Here is a 22939-nt window from a genome sequence, read left to right on the forward strand (position 1 = left end):
GCTTTGATCACAGGATCAAATTTAAAAATATATTAAAATACAAAACAATTGTTTTAAATTGTAAAAAAAAAAAAAAAAAACTCCTGACCCCAAACTTTTGAACGGCAGTGTAGATCTTCTGTACACATGGAATTCCCGGATGCATACTGTACAGCATATTGCTTTGGAAAAATATCCCATAATGCATTGCACTCAAAGAACTGTATTTAATACCAACTTGATTTATTTCATTGGACTGTTCAGATGTTTCCACACAAAACAAAATAACTATGAAAAAATTGTAAAAAATAAATATTTATGAGAAAACTGTGATGGAATTAAGCATGCATTATTTAACCTGATACTATTTGAAATGTTCATCATTGCATAATGTGCACTATTAATACTATCTTCTAAATAGTAGACAGTATTCAGTATATACTTCACAATAATGTTACGTTTTAAGTGTAGTGCACCTTCGTTCATATAAATGCTGTTTTTTACATACTGCACCTTCTCAAACAAATATTAATGTAATATCTAAGATAATAGTCTACAAGCAAAACAGTACTTTAGTGATTGATTTTATGTGATAACTGTATGCGGTAATACGTGGTAATCTCCTCCATAGTGTACAGGCTGCTGTGTGAATGTGTTATAGATCCACCAGGCTGGCACAGAGTGGTAAAGGTCGAGCTCAGCAGGAGGCGGGTGCATGTCTGGGCATCAGACGCTGCTGTCAGGCCTGACCTCTGTAGGGTTGTCACTCACCCGAGGGCTTAATTCACACGGGTACGGGGCTCTCTGGAACTCTGCCGTCACCACCGGAATCTCCTGTTTCTCCCATTGACCCTAAGAGAAAAGACTAATATGTAAAGATATCCTAAATCCTTCAACCTGAGGTGGCACTCTCATTAGGTATGGTTACATTGGCTAATTTTTGTCAATCCAAATTAATCCATTTTCAAAATTGTTTATATGAACCCTAAACCTCACATATTTGTATTTGTAATGTTACAGAAGCTTTCAAGGGCATATATTGTTTCTTTTTCATTTCAGGTTTTTACAGATTTAATTTAAAACTGTTGGTAAATGTTGGTAGAAATTAATACTTTAATTCAGGAAGAATGCATTCAATTGATCACACATGACAGAAAAGACATTTCTAATGTTCTTTTTATTTATTTCTATTTCAAACTAATGCTGTTCTTTTGAACTTTCTAAGATTCCTTAAAACACAATGAAGGTGCTTTAAACACTTGCAAAAAAGGACTTCTCAGTAAAAAAAACCTGCAAGGCCTGGAAGAGGAAAAGTAAATGCAAAAGTAATGTAACATTAAAGCTGCTAGCAGCGATGAAGAGGGCCCTCGCACCCGTGCCGCCACCACCCGGCGGTTTTAGGAAGACAGAGCATGGTGGGCAGTATGTAATGATAATAAATATAGGAGGACCATGTCAAAATATTTGTATTTGCCACACTTCCTGCTACCAGCAGGTGGCGCTATTGCTATAACCAAATATGAGTATGGTCATGTGTTCAGGACAGGACTGTTATCAAACATGTGAAGTTTGGATGAACCCTGCCAAGTTCATTGCTTCCAGTTGTGTTTAGGGCTATGCTCCAAGATACTTTTTAGTAGGTATTGGGTTATTACATGTATGTACCGAATTTAGTCCATGTACGTGAAACATAGCGCCAGGGGCAATTAGTCGAAATATTTGTTTGCACAACTTTTTGCCCATTTGCCCCACCCAATTCTGAAACCCATATCAGATGTAAATTTTGCACCCGTGCCACCACCACCCGGCGGTTTTATGAAAACAGAGCATGGTGGGCAGTATTTAATGATAATAAATATAGGAGGACTATGTCAAAGGATTTGTATTTGCACACTTCCTGCTACCAGCAGGTGGCGCTATTGCTATAACCAAATATGAGCATGGTTATGTGTTCAGGACAGGACTCTTATCAAACATGTGAAGTTTGGGGCAGATCGGACATTGTATGCCTGATTTACTGCAGGCTGTCTGTGGTTGCCTAGCAACATCGGAACTGCAAGCAATATTGAACTATATGACATATTCATGCACAAATCACCAAAAGGCTGAAATTGGGTGTACATTTGTCAGGCCGCCAAGGGCACACCCTTCGACGAAAACTCAAGATCTTTGCAATTTAACGTCGCAAAGGCCTTAAGATTACACTCACCAAATTTGAAGAGGATCAGATCAAAACTGTAGGAGGAGTTCGTTAAAGTACAACGTCTGGAAATGGCAAAAACGACACAAAATCTGAGAGGAAATTCAAAATTTGCTGACTTCCTGTTGTGTTTAGGGCTATGCTCCAAGAGTCTTTTTTGTAGGTATTGTGTCATTACATGTATGTACCGAATTTAACACCTGTACGTCAAACGTAGAGCCGGGGCAATAATGTATGGGGCGCTATTGAGCCATTTTGCCACACACATTTGTCAGGCCGCCGAGAGCACACCTTTCGACAAAAACTCAAGATCTTCGCAATTTAACGTCGCAAAGGCCTTAAGATTACACTCACAAAATTTGAAGAGGATCAGATCAAAACCGTAGGAGGAGTTTGTTAAAGTACAACATCAGAAAATAATGAAAAATGCACAAAATCTAGGAGGAAGTTCAAAATAGCTGACTTCCTGTTGTGTTTAGGGCTATGCTCCAAGAGACGTTTTTGTAGGTATTGAGTCATTACATGTATGTACCAAATTTCATACCTGTAACTGAAACGTAGAACCGGGGCAAAATGTTGGGGCAATAATTTACAGAATTTGCCCCACCCAATTTTGAAAACTATATCACACGTAAGTTTCACCACTTCTGAAGCGTGTGCAAAGATCATGAGTTTTCGAGCATGTTTAGGCCCTCTAAAAAGCGATTGATTTAGGAGAATAAGAAGAAGAAGCGGAATAATAATAAACGGAGCAATAACAATAGGGTCCTCTCACCATCGGTGCTCGGGCCCTAATTACTTTACTTTTTATGGAAAGTAATGTAATTAGTAACTTTTTTAAGGGAGTACGGTATCGCAATATTGTAAAAATGTTGTAAAAGTTACTTTCACCAATATTGGCCATTACCCTCCGCTTATTCACGATGGTAAAATGAATATATGAATTTATCCACGCAAAACAAATGCCTGCCAATTTGTAAGAAATATTGCTAATTCTCACTTTGTTCTTCACTAATCTCAGTTTTGATTAGAATACACCATATACATTTGGGTGGTTCACATGAGGTATAGCCACAAAAGTTTAAATATACACATCTGAATCTAAAATTTCTGCATACGCATATGGTCATCATAACTTCACACAGCTCCCGTATTACCCTCCGTTGGAATTGAATGGCTTCCAGTTTGTCCGAGATAGTGAAATCTTGGCTTAAATGTTGTGCTTACGGGGAAGAGCTCAGCGGTGGATTGGTTGCAGTGCATTGAGATGGGGGAAGTGATGTAGAGGGAGTTTAGCACCTCCCCGCTGAAGCCGTTCCAGGTTATTGAGGAGAACTGCTCTTCCACAGTAGTCTGAGGACAACTGCAACTCTCACGTCCTTGAAACCTACACAGATGACAATACAACAAAACTTGGTAGACCTTTCCACCCCCAAAACATCTCAAGAAGTGGTAATTTGGTTGCATGGACACAAAACCACTTTCATAATTCGTCTGACCCCACAACAATGTCGTAAAATTGCTTTTTTTTTAAAGCTAGAAAATGCAATTTGCCCGTGCAAAATGGATGAATACAAATGTCATTGCCTTCTCTTTGTGTATGCATTGCAGAAGAAAACTCATTTCAGTTTTTCCGTCTGAATTCGTACAGGATTTGAAAGTATTCCAATTGTCCTCAGGCAGTTAGTCTCAAAGCAAGACATTATTTTCAGGTATGCTGTTGTTGTTTTAGCCTGACTGCATCAGAGCGGTGTAATACATCAACAGCAGTTTACCGTTTTCAAGGTTTTCTTCTCATTGGGAGGTAATGACTGTCTGGGATGTGTTAGACGTCATACAGGAAGGTCATGTTTGGTGTTTTTGATGGTTAGTTTAGTCTGAGTGGATGTTTTGTGGACTTGTGGTGTACCTGTTGATGAGACTGAAGTATTTCTGCAGGTAATCTATGTCCACGTGGCTCTTGCACAACTCCAGCTGTGTACGGGGATAATAATGGACGTAATTGACACACATCTCTTCCATGATCCCAAAACCCCCCTGCGGAAGTGAGAAAACACTTGATTTGTAAAAAAGTCCAATGTTTGTTTCTCTCACACAAAGCTGTTATATACAGTAGCATCAGAAGACTATGAACAATACACACAGATCCTACGGACAGTTTATGATGCTTTTTTTGTCATTTCGGAGCTTGACAGGTTCAGTTTTCTTTCACTTACTCACCATTTTTTCCTTTTGAATAAGTCATTCATGTTTGGAATGACACGAGGGTAAGTAAATAATGATTCCATTTTGAGGTGAACTTCATTTCAGAGTTCCCTTATAATGCTTTTTTTTATATTACCTTTCATGTAGCATGTAATATAGCTGTTTGTGAATGTCAAAGGTTTGCAAATTTATTTGCAATGGAGTTTTAGTCTCCTAAAAGAAAGAAGCGATTCTGAACGAAATCAGGTAGGCCACATAAAATCTCAGAGTGTGTTCAGCGCATGCTGAGGCGCACAGTGCGCAGAAGTCTCCAACTTTCTGCAAAGTCAATAGCTACAGACCTCCAAACTTTTTGTGGCCTTCAGATTAGCTCAAGAACAGTGCGTAAAGAGCTTCATGGAATGGGTTTCCAAGGCCGAGCAGTTGTGTCCAAGCCTTACATCACCAAGTGCAATGCAAAGCGTCGGATGCAGTGGGAGTGGACTCTCACTGGACTCAATCCGATGGACTAGTCTGGGTTTAGCGATTGCCAGGAGAACGGTACTTGCCTGACTGCTTTGTGCAAAGTGTAAAGATTTGTGGAGGGGGGGCTATTATGGTGTTGGGCTGTTTTTCAAGGCTTGGGCTCTGCCCATTAGTTCCAGTGAAAGGAATGCATACCAAGACATTTTGGACAATTTCAAGCTCTCAACTTTGTGGGAACAGTTTGGGGATGGCCCCTTCCTGTTCCAACATGACTGCGCTCCAGTGCACAAAGCAAGGCCCATAAAGACATGGATGAGTGAGTTTGGTGTGGAGGAACTTGACTGGCCTGTACAGAGTCCTGACCTCAACCCTAAAGAACAGCTTTGGGATGAATTAGAGCAGAGACTGCGAGCCAGGCCTTCTCGTCCAACATCAGTGCCTGACCTCAGCTGTCTAGTCAAGCAAAAGGCTACTCATGTCAGTTACCCTTGTGTCTGACGTTGTAAAGAGCGATATCACTGTGCATCGTTTACCTCAGTAAATTGGCCAAGTGAATCTGTGAGCTGGCGTGCGTGGAGGTGGGGCTAATTAGCATATCCATGGAGCCGCGTATATTAAATGAAGCAAGGGTGTAGAGTTACATTCAATCTATTTTAAGGCATGAGGGGGAAAAATGTTACAGGAAAATGTTTTAATATGTAATTTTTGTGATAAAAAATTAGTTTTAAGGATACAATTATTGACTACAGGGGGACGTTAATTTGAGCAGAGCAGAGTAGCCCAATCACATCAGACTGGGTCAGTAATGCCTATTTGCACATATTAAATGTTTACCTGGATGAATGACAAATTGTATCCTATTAAACAGTAGTAGCTTAAATGTAATAGTTTATCAGTGTGGGTTTAATTTTGCTCAAGTTAAATTTGTATTACAAAATGGTGTTATATTGTGCAGGCTGATAACAATCTTATTCTGAGAGTTTTGAACTTCTTTGATTTCCAGTCAATCAATCTGTGGTGTCTCGATCCTCCAAATACTCGATAGAATGTATTTGAGCTCATGTCATTTTACATGTAAGCATATGCTATTGCTCAGACTTACCACTGTAACTTTGTTCCTGTCTTCAGTGTTATACGTGCACTTTGTGACGAGAGCATCACCCTGTGGGGTAGACAAACGCACAAAGCTGCAATCACACACGTTCAGATGGGGTTTAGCGCTCCGCTATTTGTAGAGCATGTTAGAATGAATGTTTCTTGGCAGGTTAGCATTAGATTGGCAGCCTCAGCCGTGTGTGGGTGCTTGTATTGACAGTCTAAATGCAGTAGATCTGTGCTTTTGTTGGTGGCTTGCTGGCTCCAGGCGTTTCCTGTAATGTCTGCACCGCAGCGTCTCTCTTTCTCTCATCTAAATATGCCTCAGCTTTTACATGTGTGAAGAGCAACTTACTGGCAAAACAGTCACCATCTTCTTTAAAACACGGATAATCTGCACAAAAAAGGAAAAGGTTACAAATGTTAGCATTTGATTGATTTTTCTTTTTACAATATGTATTAGAACCCAAGCTGAATGCATCTGAATTTGTTAGCATAGCACCTTTCTATGGCCTATTAGAATTTTATCGACCGCATAGCAGTGCCCTAAAAATATATACAATAATATGCGATAATATTGTTACTTTTGTAATTTGAAAAGGACAGAAATAAATCAGAGCACATTCACTTGTATTTCATTTAAAGGTTTTTATTACAGGAGTATGTGAGCATGAAAAATGGCGTGGGTGTGATGAACCCGTCAGCTGTTCAGGTATACTGCAGGGAAACGTGGGTAGTTGACACGTCTCAAGCAGGGAACAGTGTGCTGCAGTCAATGTGACATGCTACACGTCATCTGAAACTATTATTAACTGCATTCATAGAACAAAATGAAAATTTGTACTTTTAAAAAGTATTAAAGTCATCTGATAAAAAGTTAAATTAAAAATAAATGGTGAACAGTTACAGCACCTTAAATATACACTTTCCCTTTCCCCTGAGATTCTAAGTCAATACATAAATCATTTAAAGTGCCCCTATTATGCTATTTTAAAGGCTCCTAATTTTGTTTTGGAGGTCTCCTACAATACGTTTGCATGTATCCAAGGTCAAAAAACACTTTAATGTTCTTATAATATACATTTCAGCATTTCTCACAGTGTCTGAAAGTGTTCGATAAAAGAACCGGTCTCTCTAAATCTCTCCTTTCTGAGAGCCGACTCTGCTCTGATTGGTCAGATGGCCCGGTCTGTTGTGATTGGTCTACTCTGCTCTGATTGGTCAGATGACCCAGTCAGTTGTGATTGGTCTACTCTGCTCTGATTGGTCAGATGACCCAGTCTGTTGTGATGGGTTTACTCGTCTCTGATTGGTCAGATTACCCAGTCTGTTGTGATTGGTCTACTCTGCTCTGATTGGTCAGATGACCCAGTCTGTTGTGATTGGTCTACTCTGCTCTGATTGGTCAGATGACCCAGTCTGTTGTGATGGGTTTACTCTGCTCTGATTGGTCAGATGACCCAGTCTGTTGTGATTGGTCTACTCTGCTTTGATTGGTCAGATGACCCAGTCTGTTGTGATTGGTCCACTTTGCTCTGATTGGTCAGTTGGCCCGGTCTGTTGTGATTGGTCTCCTCTGCTCTGATTGGTCAGATGGCCCGGTCTGTTGTGATTGGTCTACTCTGCTCTGATTGATCAGATGACCCAGTCTGTTGTGATTGGTCTACTCTGCTCTGATTGGTCAGTTGACCCGGTCTGTTGTGATTGGTTTACTCTGCTCTGATTGGTCAGATGGCCCGGTCTGTTGTGATTGGTCTACTCTGCTCTGATTGGTCAGATGACCCAGTCACTTGTGATTGGTCTACTCTGCTCTGATCGGTCAGATGACCCAGTCTGTTGTGATTGGTCTACTCTGCTCTGATTGGTCAGATGACCCAGTCTGTTGTGATTGGTTTTCTCTGCTCTGATTGGTCATATGACCCAGTCTGTTTCTGATTGGTCTACTCTTCTAACCCGGTCTGTTGTGATTGGTCTACTCTGCTCTGATTGCTCAGATGACCCAGTCTGTTGTGATTGGTCTACTCTGCTCTGATTGGTCAGATGACCCAGTCTGTTGTGATTGGTCTACTCTTCCCTGATTGGTTCTGTTGGCTCAGTCTGTTGGGATTGGTCTACTCTTCCCTAATTGGTCAGATGACCCAGTCTGTTGTGATTGGTATACTCTTCCCTGATTGGTTCTGTTGGCTCAGTCTGTTGGGATTGGTCTACTCTTCCCTGATTGGTCAGATGACCCAGTCTGTTGTGATTGGTATACTCTTCCCTGATTGGTTCTGTTGGCTCAGTCTGTTGTGATTGGTCTACTCTGCTCTGATTGGTCAGATGACCCAGTCTATTGTGATTGGTCTTCTCTGGTCTGATTGGTCAGACGGCCCGGTCTGTTGTGATTGGTCTACTCTGCTCTGATTGGTCAGATGACCGAGTCTGTTGTGATTGGTCTACTCTGCTCTGATTTGTCAGATGACCGAGTCTGTTGTGATTGGTCTACTCTGCTCTGATTGGTCAGATGACCCAGTCTGTTGTGATTGGTCTACTCTTCCCTGATTGGTTCTGTTGGCTCAGTCTGTTGTGGTTGGTCTACTCTGCTCTGATTGGTCACATGACCCGGTCTGATGTGATTGGTTTACTCTGCTCTGATTGGTCAGATGACCCAATCTGTTGTGATAGGGCAACTCGTCTCTGATTGGTCAGTTGGACCGGTCTGTTGTGATTGGTCTACCACTTAAAGGTCTTGTCGGAAACCAAACGGCCTTTGCCATATCTGAATTTTAGCTCCAGATTATCCTTAGCACTTGATACACAGTGATATGATGAACAGTAACGATGGCATCAATCCGAGTGTGAGTCCTCATCCTTTGTAAGTGTATCAAAGTGGATTTGCTTTCACAGCACAGAAAACTGCATCCTCTCAACATCTCGACAACAGAAACCAAACTCTTCCAGGCCTCAGATACACCACAGTGTTTGAGGGTCAGACTAGACGTTATTTGCAGGGAGCCAATGAAGAACATAGGCTGGCATTATGCAAATTTGTTACAAAAATTACGTAGGTTCCTGTATGATTTGAATTACTGACAACTCTTTTCAGGCAGTTTAGAATCGTGTCTTTCTTTTAGGAGACAATAACTACAAAAATCGTCCACTTTGATCTTTGAAACTTTGCAGAACTTTTTGAGGTAACAAACAGCTATATTACACACTACAGGAACGGTAATATTTAAAAAAAAAAAAAAGCATAATAGTGGCACTTTAACAGCACATCTGCATGTTTAGTTTGCTTACGGTCTAGGGTCGGTTAATGGTCACATGACATACAGGTAAACAAATAAAATATGTTAATAAAATGTTTTATTTTGTTATTTTAATTTTACTTTTTTTATTCAATTAATTATTAGATTTTCATCAAACCACAAACCCCCTGCAGTTTCCTCATGAACAGTTAGCTGGGTGTGGTCTCTATGTGGTTGGAGGGGATTGGTTGAAAAATAAGAGGGCTTGGTGCTCAGCAGAGAGAGAGTTATTACATTATGATAAAATGTTATGGAAAAACTTTTATTTTGGAATAACGTGCACTCATGAATCATGCACAATAAGACCAGGTAAATGTATTAAGGGTAAAAGATAAACTAATTTTATCTTATAAATCTTATTCTATACTTAAACAAACTTGGTAACACCTGGTAGTGAGTGCTGAAGTGTCTGTCCTCCTGCACCACTTCCACCTCTCTGCCTCCTCGCACCAGGACGGTTCTCACCCCAAGGCCGGCCAGATGAGTGTGTAGCTGGGATGCAAATATATGTACACCTCCAGCAGGAAGAGCCTGGAGGACAGAAAAAAAAATATATTTCATCATTAATATGTCAACTATATTTGTCATTTTATGAAGAAAATGTAAGTGGTTTTAATGATGGGGTGTTGCTAGGGTATTTTGAGTGGTTGCTTTTTGCAACTTAACCTCAACAAGCCACATGATTTTAACTATCATTCATGATATAGTAGCCCAAACAGAGTTACTTGAAGTTAAACAGTATGCTTTCTTATATAACAATGCTTTGTTTTTCACAATTTTCCTTTTGTTAATGAGCTTTTGCCACTGTGGGCTGGTTAATTAGACTTTTATTACACCCTAAATGGGACTGCTTCTCTTTTTTTAGTAAGTTAGTCTATTTTGATTGCATAATTTGTTGAAAATTGGTCCTAATCTATTTTCAGGAAGCCACCCAATATTTTTTAATTGCATCCAAAGTCTGAATGCAGTTAGAACTGGTTGCTCTAGATTTATCTTCAGTCACAGCTTTGGTTGAATTTATCTTGAATTTATTCGGCTGGCCTGAGTGAAGTGCAGTATTTAGGAATGTTTGTGAGGATCCCGGACCGTCTGTGTGCACTTGTCGGTGCAGTAGCCAGTCAGCTGGAAAGAGCGCTGGCGGGGAGGAATGGCCATGACAGGAGTGTAGACTAGCCCGAGCTCCATGATGCCTGCGTCAAACCTCCTCAGAGATGGAGTGTACCATAAACGTATGCCTGAGGAGTCCCTCCGTCCTGTGACACACACACACACAACGAGCGATGAAAAGTTTTGTATTTAGAAATCAAAGGAAGTAGACTGAAGAAATCAGGCTGTTGAGGAGTTAAGAAAGATATTAGCATACTAGCATGCTATTCTTACGCTTGCTGCAGTATACAGTTTTTGAACAGTATTTAAATGGGGTATTTCTTTAACTATAGCCACTAATAATTGTGGGTTATTCGTACATTTTCTAAAGGCTGGCCCACAATAAACGATTTTTCTTCTTATCAGGTTTTCAAAGTGTTACGTTCACACTGTGAGTCTTAGTTCTCAATTTTGATTTATTGCTCAGATATGATTTTTTTGTATAGCTGTTCACATTGTTGTTTTAAATGTGGCCAATATCAGATTCAAGTGTGAACAGATCATCGTCCCAGACTGACCCGCATGCACAAAAGAACGATAAAAAGACATCACGCGGCACGCTGTCATACGGAAGTAAAAACTTTGACCATTAAAGACATGTTTACATGTTTTTTTCTAGTGTGATTTTTTTTTATGTTGTGTTTTGCTTGTATGTAGAGCTGTTATTATAATACTTATGAGCTCTGACACATCACTGTCCTTCACTGACTACCTTTCGCAACTGTCTTAATAACGTCAGGTATGTAAAATCTTTGAAGCGACTCCCATGAGTGCAGATTTGTGACGTAAAGAGTTCAGAGTGACGTAAAAGTACTGAATTCCGATTTGACTGCTCAGACTGAAGTCGCATTGCAAAACATCTGACCTGAATAGGATTTAGGACCTCATATGGAAGTGGCACGAATCGTAATCGAAAAGATCATATTCCATGTGGTTTGTGTTGTTCACGCTGTCATGACAAAAACTGATTTGAAAAAAAAAATGTATCATGACAAATGGGCAATTATCATGGGTAATGATCATGACAAAAAATTCTGATTTGGACCTCATTTACCTGCAGTCCAAAAGATTCCTTTCACAATGAACTAGAGTCCCGACTGTGAACACAGGAAATCTTGCAAAATCTTTCGCGGTCAAGCCTTGATATTAACGTTTTGACATCAGTACGGCCCAACGTTCTTCCGAGCAGATTCAATCACTCTTAACACATCTCACACCACATGACAATCTGAACCATCAATAATAGAACCATCAAGATAATCGAGGCTTTGACTATGCCTAAAATCGGCTTGATTATCTTGTAGTGTGTGGGTGCCTTGCCTCCCCTAAACTTTTTTGTTTGTTTTGTTTTTTGCATAAGTGTGGTTTTATTTGTTTTTACATTATGTAAATCTGGAATATATTTTTGAATGAAATTTACTAATGAATCATGATTTTGTTAGTGAAAACATTCGCACACAATTTCATGCTCAAATTTGTGCTAATGTTTTGAACAGTTTTGAAATAAAAGGGCCTTCTGTCTTGCTAAAACTAGGCGGAAGGGGGTGGAGGAGGATTATGGGCAAAATTAAACATGTACTGTACCAAATCATATTTGTATTATGAATTTTCATATTTAGGATTTAAAGGCTCTGGGACAAGGGTCAAACAAAATAGAAGAAAACAAAAAAAGTAGGGCTGGGAAAAGATTAATCGCATCCAAAATAAAAGTTTGTGTTTACATTATATATGTGTGTGCACTGTGTATAATCATTTTGTATATATAAATACACACACATGCATGTATACATATAAGAATTTTTTTATTTATATATAAAATATTTATATTTATATATAATATAAATTATAAATAAATATATACAGTAAATACATGAAAATATTGCAGCTCACTGTGCAGAATACTGTATCCCATAATGCAATGCACTTTTTGAACGGCAAAGATGGTTTTATAACCATACTAAAAACATGAAATAATTGCCACATGACCTCATTATAAGGTGTCTTAATATCATCAAAATAAAAAAATATAGCATACTACTGCTTGAAAGTATTTCGTAACATCAACTATTTTACATATATTTTTAATAGTAAGCCTTATAAAAAAAGTAGCCTATAAATAGTAAGTGTATACTGTGTAATATGACTTAGCATTTTTAACATAGCCATAAGCAACTGGGCTGAAGTATTTCACAATGTTGGTGTGCCTGTTGCATACCTGATATAAGAAGAGGGTTGTGGTAATGAACTTCAAGACGAAGGAACCTCGAAGAACTTTCTCCTCCCAGAGGCAAACCAGCGTCGGCAGGGTAGTAGAACGGCTGTGCGTACAGACACAGAACTGTATGTGAACTTTAATAAGATTGATCGTGGTGCAGTAAAGCTTCTGATTTATGTTTTGCAGGCTAAAAGATATTTGAGCCAATGCACAAGAAGCTTATGCCAACTCCAGCTCAGTCAGAGCCAGAAAAGTCCTGTAGATCCATGACAGTCCACGACCATCGTTTTAGACTTATGAAGGATTGCAAAGTTGAAACCTAAACCCTTATCTGTTTTAGAACTCGTGTGCGAAGGACCGCTTTACATAACCGTCCTCCTTCCACCTCCAGTTTCTCGCCCCATTCCCATTCCTCTATCACACTCTCCTGGCTCTCACTCACTCCTCCTTCTCTCACAAGGCATTAAAACACATTTAAAAACAAAATGTTGGGGGGGGGCAAACTGCAATCTATTGAAGAAAAACATCTAAATTTTGCTACATAATCTCATCTCTCCAGCTTGACATTGGCAGCTAGCAGAACACATGATTTGTGTTTGTTGTACTCCCATGTAATCTCATTGCAGGCCTATCTCTCTCTCTCTCTCTCTCTCTATTTATCTATCTTTCAAGCTCGGCATCGGTCCTTGGCTCCATAACTGATTTATCAGGACGCCTCTGCTTTCAGATTGGCTCACTGCTCTGTTCAAAACCTTGACTGGCACCTACCTAGAGTGGGTGAATTGGCGCAGAAAAAGCCCATCTGTATGTGTGCCTCCTAAAGATGCTGATAATCATATGTTCTGTTTTTAGCTCTCAAACTTAGCACTAAAAAGGGAGAAACTGATGTAGAAAGTGTCCTCTGTGGATATGCCTCATGATGAAACATTGTAAAAGCATGCAGTCAAAGAGGATAACCATGGAAGTAGACATTTGTGACAAGAGATATGCAGAAGTGTCAGATCTACAGCAGGGGAAGACCGTAATTTCACTCTTTTTCTCATGTCTTTTCCTCATGTAAAAACTATCACATGGCTTCAGGAGACTTATGTGTCATTTTACTTTTATTGTAATTTCTGTTGTCTTTTTTGAGCTTGACACTCCCTAATTTATTTAGTTGTACGGGAAAAGAGCAGTGTGAACATTCTTCAGAATATCTTTTTTTGTGTTCCACAGCACACGTACATCACGAAGACGTCTATTTGATGTGCGTGTTTACATCTGGAAGACGTATTTTTTAGAGTGTTTGTTCATCTGCAATACGTACGTGTGCTATCTAGGAAGCAAGCCATTGAGATTTTGAATGTCATGTTGAGTTAATGATAACAAATCCATTTTTGTCCATTTTTAAGTGAACTGTGGCTTTAATTATATACTATGAAAATGCAGTACGTAGTTGCGTGTGTACCTCCGCTCCCATGGCCCAGGCAGCCAGAACATGTCGGCAGTAATTGAGTTTGCGGGGCTTCATCTTTGAATCGCAGGAGCCGCTGTATGGAGGTACGGTGTCCATCTGAGGGGAACATTCGAACACTTCGATGTGATGAACAATGGCTTCATTACCAGGAGTGATTACAGACTCGTACTGCAAAAAAAAGATGAAGTGATATAAATTGCAGAAAAACAGGTGGGGCAATAAAACCAAGTTTTTCCTGTGCGTTTTTCACGTACAGACGCCAACGTTGTCAAGACAATCCCTGTTCACAAGGATCTGCGAAAACGACTAAAAATGTTGTATTATTCATGCCAGGCCAGTTGTTGACGATGTCACTTTGTAAAGAAACACTACACGCCTATAAAATGAACACACAATACACAAGCATTTGCATTTTTAAACCTTTTTTCAAAAGTTATTGTTTTCAGGCCCCCAAAACTCGACTGTTGTCGTGTAAATGAACGGTCAAAACGCATAAGTTTTTAGTTTTTATTCGAAAACGGTGTCATGTAAATGCCCCCTAGTTACACCCCAGAGACGGGTTTGTCTCAGAATGCAGGATCTCAAAATGGACTTTCTGGCTTTCTGAAATTTCTGACTTAAAACAATTCACTGAAAAGAGAGGGACCTACTGCAGTGGTCAAAAAGTATAAATGATGTAAATAAATCTCATTTACATATTTTTTGTCAGACAACATAACGAGTGTGAGTGACTGACTAAATTTTCAACAACATTTGGACTGACTAAACAGTCCAAAAAGTCACTAGATTTATTGCTAAATACTTTTTTGGGGGAGAAATAAGTCATTAAGGGGGCCTGAAGAGTCGTTAAGTTGGCAACACTGAATGTATTGTAGTATGAATTGAATTCGGATACACCATATTCGTAAGCGCCAGTTACGTCGCTTCACTGCTATTCACAAATCCTTTCCTGTGGCCTCATGGGATAGTAAAGTGTCCATAAAATGCACACTCCAGAATCTCAGTTTTTTGCCTACTGTTTTTCGATTGTTATGAATTTGGACATAATACTTGGAGGAATTTTTTTTTTGTTTTTTTTGTTGCATAAGTTGTCTTTTTCCATCCTTCAGCATTATGTCTTACATTTTTAAAAGAAGGGAAAGTTCTACTTGAACAGCCACATAGTGTTTTGTTCAAATCTCAAAATGGACGTTGAAATTTCTGACTTAAAAACAAGGCTCTCTTTTGCAATTCACTGAAAAGAGAGGGACCTACTGCAATGCATATAAATAAGCATATAAATCAAAACTGCCTAACGTCACTGAATGAAATGTCCACTCAGGACGAGGTATAGGACGGTGAAGCATTAGGGGGTGTTGATGGACTCAATTTACTCCATCTGTGTTTTGATCATCTTTTGAATCCAATTCAGACATAGTCTCTGACAAAAAATGCGTCAAAATGTTGCTTTTTTATGAAACTTACCCATATTCAAGTGTTGATAAAAAAGGAATGCATGAAGCTAGAATAAAACGTATTTTGTTTTTGTTTAAACGCAGAGGGTCTGTTCTTTCTTTTGATATTGCATGTTCAGATATTCATACAACTAAATATCCTGGGGGCCAAATTTTGTGATTTTTTTTTTTTTTTTTTAAGTTGTCAGTGGCTGGCAACTTTTTCCAAGAACGCTGGCGTGGGAAGAGTTAATAGCAATACCTATAATTGCCTTAGCAAATTCCATAATTATATTAAGATTCAGTTTACATCACTCTTGTGTAAGTACAAACTTACAAAAGTGTTTGACTAAAGAGCATTATAATTGGTCAAAGTGGCTCCAAGAGTTTCAAGTTACCATGACAATGTGGTTCTTGGGCATATTAGGAGGGAGCTGATAGATGTGGCACCAGTACGTGGTCTCCTGTTTGGGGATGATGACTTCAGGGGCCAGGACCTCCAGGGTGTGCACATCCCTCGGGAGAGTGAGGGACAGAGTGTCCGGACGCAGGAGCAGAACCCGCTGGACGCCAGTCTGGAGTCGGGAAATGTTGAGCTCATGCAAAGATAGGATCGGATGCTCCAGCAAGGCGTAGATTATGTGGACCGTGCCTTCCTGGAAATAAGGATTTTTTGTTATCATTTAATCACCAATATGTTTTTTCAGACCCATATGACTAAATAACATGTTAACGGAATGGCAAGGATGATCATTCTATGGAAAAGAGCAGCATGGATATTCTTCAAAACTTCTCATTCTGTATTTCATGGAAGAATGAAAGGGTTTGGAATGACATGAGGGTGAGTAAATGAAGACAAGGTCTTTGATACATTTGACTGAAAAATTTCAGTCAAACATTTTTGAATTCAAAAATAGCACCTCAGAATACTTAAGATAGAGTTTTTTTTTTTTAATGAAGCTAAAACGTGTAATTTTCTGACCTAATATATCCCTTAGTCATGGTAGCGCCATATTTATTTTTTGACAGGAATGAAAATGAGGCTGTGATCTGGACCTTTATATAGTGCATGCCATTGTAAAAACTAAGTCTACTTATACCTCACAGCCTCATTTTCACCCGTGTTAAATTCGATATGGCGTCTAACATGACTAAGGACTATAGAGTGCAACAATGCCTGCCCCCTTTTTCAGCAGTGCTGGTTCGAAAAGTATTTTTCCCTTAGGGATTTAAAAAAAGAAGACTTTATGTCTCCCTGATTGGTATAATTTTTTGTACAGCATCATGGGTTATGTATTCTTTCAGGAATCCTGCTGTTAAATACGATTATTTTACCCCTCAGGTGCTCTTTGCGTGTCTGTCAAAAATAACAGAATTTTTAATTTTTTTGCAATGAGATGAATGTATTTCGATGATGTGTTATGTTGTATAATGTACAAAATAACAATCGAATATATAATATATATAATATAAAATAAAATAATATATGTAATATATAATATCGAATATATATAACAATCGAATGTTAGTTCGATGATGTGTTTTATTTAATATTTTGTATTTTTAGGGGATTTTATGGTACTAAATTATATTTACACTGTATTTGTAATCCATTTATTCACTTTTTGAGCATAGACCTGAAAAGGACATTTAAATCTTGAAATCTTTAGAGCACATAGTTAAGTTTGATCTCTTTTCAAAGATGACACTTGGCAAATTATTTCTGAAGTGAAAAAAGTTTTAAAAAGTTACAGAATTTTACGTTTATTGTTATGAAAAATGCACAAAAATATTATTTTCAATTTTTATGTAAAATATATTTTCAAAAAAATATTTTACTCTAAAACTGCAAGAAAATCAAAGCCATAAATCTAAACGAGTTGTTTTCCAAATTTGAGCTTGATATCTTAAAAAAACAAAGATTTTCGGTCAAAAATGGCCGAAGAACACCAGTAGGTTAAAATTAGCTGAAATAATGCAGCCTGACAGCTTCAACAAAAGCAAAAACTATGGATTAACAACCTCGTAGCTGACAGTAAGTCTGTCTTTAAAGGTCTAAAAGTTATCGTTCAAAAATTAATTATCCTATGGAGTTTTTCCTTTCGGAACCCGACTATTGCACTCTATTATCATGCAAATGTCTCTTTGTCCCACCTCAACCCCCTCTATCTTCTATTCTACTTTCGTTTAGTAACGTGCCTCTATGGTGTAGTCGTGTGGGTCGCAGGTGCTGAATGGTCTTTTGAAGAGCAGAAAGAAGCCTTCAGAGGACTGATGAGTCTCCAGCAGCTGATAGTCCTGTCGAGTGTCCAACATCACTCTGCCTTCATTATCACTCCATGCATCCTAAGAATATCATTCAATCACAAAAACAAACATCATCATTGTTTCTCTATTTGAGGTCGGTAAGTTCATGTTTTAGAAATAGCTCCCTTATCCTCACCTAGGCTAAATTTATTTGATTTATTTGAAACACAGTAACAAATTATTACCAATTAAAATAATTTTAGATTTGAATATACATTCAAATGTAATTTATTCCTGTGGTCAAAGCTGTATTTTCAGCATCATCAACCCAGTCCTCAGTGTCACATGATCCTTCAGAAATCATTCTAATGTGGTGTTTTGATGCTCAAGAAACATTTATTATTATTATCATCAATGTTGAAAACAGTTGTGCTGCTTAATATTGTTGTGGAAACCATGATACATTTTTTTTTCTCTTTGATGAATTGGATTCTTTGATGAATGGAAAGCTAAAAAAGAACAGGATTTATTTGAAATAGAAATCTTTTGTGACATTATAAATGTCTTTACTGTCACTTTTAATCAATTTTATTGCATTCTTGCTGAATAAATGTTTTATACATTTTCTTGAAAAAAAAAGTTTATATATAATTAAAATATATAATTAATATATGAACTACCCGACACAATCTCCTGAGAAAAAATAATTTACGAGTTAGTTATTTCATACAAAAATGTATGATTTTTAGAAAAAAAATTTGCCACCAATTTGCCAAAAAGTGTTAAAACCATCATAAAATGTTTGTATAAATACTTAAGAAATATTTTACTATGGTTTTTATGTTACTTATAATTGATTTTGAAAGTGTCCATTTTAACCAATATTTCTTTGAGAATTTTCCGCAAGCCTACAATGTTTTGACTTGTTGTCAGTAACTCTCCTGGACATACGCTGAAGGAGGCAGGGCGAGCGGCTGGCCATACAACATTTATTCAGAACGGACAGAACAGTGCAATCCAAAGCCAAAATAATGAAATAAATCATGCATAATGAATGAAGAGGGGCCTTGATACACGCATGACCTTCCTTCAACCACTTTATTTGGGGTGCGGCGGGCAAAACCCAGATGTGAGCTGTTCAGCTCAATGTTAGGAGTGTTGCACTATACGGCTGAACTGGAAGTGCACGGGTGTGTGTGTGTGTGTGTGTAGGTGTCTGCTGTAGCCAGGCAATCATAACAAGATTTATAAAGCCAGACTCTTCAGACTCAAGAGCAACGAGAGAGAGGTTGCTGTGACCGAGAGGTTAGAAATTCATCATTAGTCGTTCATTAGTCAACAACAAAAAAGGTACGGTCTCTGAATTCTGTCATGTTTTATGTTGTTCCAAACCTGGATGACTTCTGTTTCTTCTGTGGAACACGAAAGTTTTTTTTTTTTTTTTTTTTTTAAATCTCTTAATATTTTTTTGTCCATAAATAAAGGTTTTTGCAGCGACGCCATAGAAGAACCATTTTTTGGTTTCCCAAAGAACCTTTCAGTGAACAGTTCTTAAAAGAGCTTTAAATATCTGAAGAACCTTTATCCACTATAAACAACCTTTTGTGCAAAGCAAAGGTTCCATGGATGTTGAAGTTTCTTAATGGAACCATCGATGCCAATAAAGAACCGTTATTTTTTAGAGTGTAAACATTGCAAGTCAATGGGGTCCAAAACAACATTGGACTCCACTGATTGTACATACAAAAGCAATTGAAACATTCATCAAAATGTCTTTTTTTTATGCTCCACCGAAGAAAGGAAGTCATGCAGGTTTGGAATTACATGGTGGGGTGAATAAAGATGACAACATTTAATTTGTGGCTGAACAATCCTTTTACCAAAAAAAGAAAAACACTCATATTGACAAGATTCTGCACTTTGTTGCATCATTTTTCTGCTCATCTCAAATGAGTGTTTTATAAAAGCACATAATCCTACACTATCACCGGAGCACATTTCCAACACCATAAAGAAGAAAACCATTATAAAATCACAGGAATATTCTTACCCCAAAATAGGATTTTTGACCGTCGTCCCACAGAAGGATCAAGTCGGCGTTGGTGGGCTCTCCCCGATCGGACATGCCCAGTAAAAGGCCGTGGTGCAGCTCTTTGACTTTCACCTCTAGATAGACCTCCTGAGTGGGATAGCTGATGTTCCAAGACAGCTCCAGCTGACCCGAGGGGTCTAAGGGGATGTGGTAGGCCAGGGGGGGTCTGGAGGGGAGCGCAGGAGCCTGGTAGGAAGCCACCAAGAGCACCACCACAGTGGCCAAAACGGTGAGGTACATGAGGGTGACGTCTTGCAACCGCAGATCTTTGTTGAGAAGACGCATCGCCTATGTTGTCTTCTACTTGAAGGCCCTTTCTGTTGGTCTTTAGTATGATGATTTTGGGCTGCTCTGAAGTCACAAATCGTCAAAAATCTCCTTATGCTGTCGTCTTTTGAGAACACCCAAATGGATTGTTCTTCTGTTGACTTCTTGATCCCGTTTCAGATGTGTTTTTCAGTTGGTAGGTGTCCACTGGTCCTCGTGTTGGTCCACTTCTGTTGGCTGTGGACTCTCTCTGGCTTTTAAGAGCACTACCCTGTGACAGCCTCTACTTTATCCCGGCTAATTCTATTAGCTGGGTTAACGAAAATTCAATTGTTTATTTTGCCCTCTGGTCAAACTTTTTTTTTTCTCCAACATCTGCTTGTTGTGAGCGAGAAGGGCGGATTTCTGCAATACTGTCTTTTTTCGTTGCTGTAGATGTGGAATTAATTATGAAAAATAATTTAAGACAGTTTGGGATGTTAGAGCACAATAGGTGATACGCATGTGAAAACTGCATTTGATCGGTTTACATTTGCCTGTTTTATTGGCTAAAATGTCCTTTGTGCACTTACAGAGAACCAAGGGGTCATTTTATTGAAGACGAAAAAACACTTTTTTCAGGTTAATATACATGACTTTTATTAATTTGATGAAAACTGAATTTAAACAACATTTCAACTTGAAAATACACTTCAAACGTCTGTGAAAAATGGTACTGTCTGGAGTTTCAAAAAAGAAAAGATTATAAATACAGTTAAGTTTCAGATGCAAAACATTTCAAACGGATGTGCCTTAGTAAGTAAACATCTGTCAATTGTTTATTTTTTCAACAGTTAGCGTTTTCATGCCCCCAAAATGCCTTTGTCATGTAAATGAACGGCAAAACTGCATAAAACATTTTTTTTGTGTCAAAAACGGTGTTGGGTAAACGGCCTTTTAGTTATTCAGTATCCATCTGCTTAATAATACTCTGACTTCTTTATTTCTCACCTGCATAACTGCTCTGCTTCTCTGTCAATAAATACCTGTTTGGTTTGAACTATTATAAAGTGTAAGAGTATAAGTATATTGGTATAACTGTGACATTCGTTGAGCTTTATGTTAGCACAATATTTCACAGCATGTGTGACAGACGTGTTCTGCTGTTTCCTTGGAGAAAGACTAATTCTAATGACAGTGCTTCTGGAAGATACCACCTGTGTCTTAAACCATTCACTGGTTTTCAAGAAATTAAAAGATATTGAGATGAAACACTTGCAATAATAACTTCCTTAACGCACATGCCCTGGAGCCAGTGCGAGACGCTGCAGCTGCTGCCAATTGTGTCGTCTCAATCAAGAAACATGGATACCTGGTTTGAGGAATAAAGGTTATTGTGGTCCCTGTGGCAATAACGGCCGGCAGGCGGTGTGAACGTGGGAGGAGCGAGACAGGAACAGATGCCGGTCTGATCCGCTAATGAAATGAAGTTGCGGGGCCAGAGGGGCATTTCTGTGCCCTAGAGACATGACTGTTCCTTGAGCTGGAGCAACAGATCATCAGGCTTGTGACACGTTAAACCGGGCCTGCTCTGGACGTGTGGCTTTCTTTGCTTTTAACACAAAGGAAGGTAATTTGAAGAATGTCAATGGGGTCTATTAACTGTCTGGTTACTGACATTCTTCAAAATATCTTCTTTTGTGTTCATCGGAAAAAAGAAATTCATACATGTTTGGAACAACTTGAGGGTGAGTTAATGATGACAGAATTTAATTTTTTACGTGACCTATCCCTTTAACCTCACATTTCTTGTTACCTGATTATTGGATTCCTCTTAATTTCCTCTCCTATTATTTCTCCTTGTGTTCTCAGTCCTGTGCCAGATCGTCGTCAGTTTAGTTTAGTTTTTTTTTTATTAAATAAAAGCCCATCAACTCTGCATCATTGAGTCCTTGCCTCTTCCCTTCATCCAAACCTTATAAATAAGGAGGATAAAATCATATTTAATATGTCCTTAAACATGTTTATTATGATTTATTCTCACCTGGGCAGACCAAAAGAAGTTCTGAATGTTATATAAAATTTAGTGAAATGTGAATTTTGGTTTCTAAATGGAATTGTGGTGGTTTCATGCTCTCAGCACTCAATTTATTGAAAAATAAATCCCATATTTATCCATGTATCAAGAGAACCTGTATCATTTAATGTGTCTATGTCTTTTTTTGTTCTTCTTTTTTTAATAAACTGCCCATGTTGGTTTGTGCCTAATGTGATTGGCATCTACTGAGCAACAGATGAATTCACTCCAAAATGGTACGGAGTTTGATGGCATAGCCATTGATGCCAACAATTTATGATAAGGGAAGTCTTTTCCTACCATTTTAAAAGTTAAAGGTATAGCGGAGGATCTTTCTGAATTTTAGAGAAGACTCGCCCTCTCCAATTTTTTTAAAAATGCACATGCGCAACACTATTTGCTCCCGATAGGGAACGCCTATTAAACGTGTTGAGTGACCGAGGACTGAAGACATGATATGCAATGGAGAAGTAGCTTGTTGCATTTGTGTAATAAATACTATGGTGAACACATTGTAATTATCGAAAATGAACACACAAGGTTTTAGAATATTTCAGCGTGATACCATTTACCATTTGGTCATAAGGCTACTTTAGACAAATTGAGATGTTCACCGTGTCTACGCGGTGCATGACTTGTGCCAGGGCTAGTATCGCTAATCATAGCTTACATTAGCTTTTACTAGCAGTGATTTTAAATGGATTTCTCCAAATAGCATGACAAACTTTACCTGTCTAGTAGAATCTTCGCGACTGTGGCATCAGTGGGAAGCTCAACCTGTGCTTTTAGCGCACGC

General features: G+C 38.5%; 1 protein-coding gene across 1 annotated transcript; it reads right to left on the bottom strand.

Annotated features, from left to right (window-relative positions):
• Positions 1 to 564: 564 nt before the first annotated feature.
• Positions 565 to 20213, bottom strand: dbh (dopamine beta-hydroxylase (dopamine beta-monooxygenase)). The gene is made up of 12 exons (XM_077242014.1): positions 19779 to 20213; positions 17681 to 17827; positions 15880 to 16137; positions 14040 to 14216; positions 12593 to 12695; positions 10318 to 10484; positions 9619 to 9762; positions 6300 to 6338; positions 5952 to 6011; positions 4089 to 4216; positions 3407 to 3566; positions 565 to 831 (listed from the first exon to the last, which is right to left on the bottom strand). The coding sequence occupies exons 1-12, from the start codon at positions 20103 to 20105 to the stop codon at positions 706 to 708; spliced, it is 1836 nt and encodes a 611-aa protein (XP_077098129.1). The 5' UTR covers positions 20106 to 20213; the 3' UTR covers positions 565 to 705.
• Positions 20214 to 22939: the final 2726 nt, after the last annotated feature.

This window comes from Siphateles boraxobius, unplaced genomic scaffold (genome assembly GCF_051911475.1).
Source record: "Siphateles boraxobius isolate OS27281-9 unplaced genomic scaffold, OSU_SipBor_1 25, whole genome shotgun sequence".
Lineage (NCBI taxonomy): Eukaryota > Metazoa > Chordata > Actinopteri > Cypriniformes > Leuciscidae > Siphateles > Siphateles boraxobius.

What these genes read in the sequence shown, in the direction of transcription:
- dbh (XM_077242014.1), bottom strand. Translation starts at nt 20,105, where the DNA reads ATGCGTCTTCTCAACAAAGATCTGCGGTTGCAAGACGTCACCCTCATG. An exon ending in ACTTCAGCACTCACTACCAG is followed by an intron (nt 6,339 to 9,618) that starts GTGTTACCAAGT and finishes TTTTTTGTGCAG; the next exon opens with ATTATCCGTGTTTTAAAGAA. An exon ending in AGATGGTGACTGTTTTGCCA is followed by an intron (nt 6,012 to 6,299) that starts GTAAGTTGCTCT and finishes TCTACCCCACAG; the next exon opens with GGTGATGCTCTCGTCACAAA.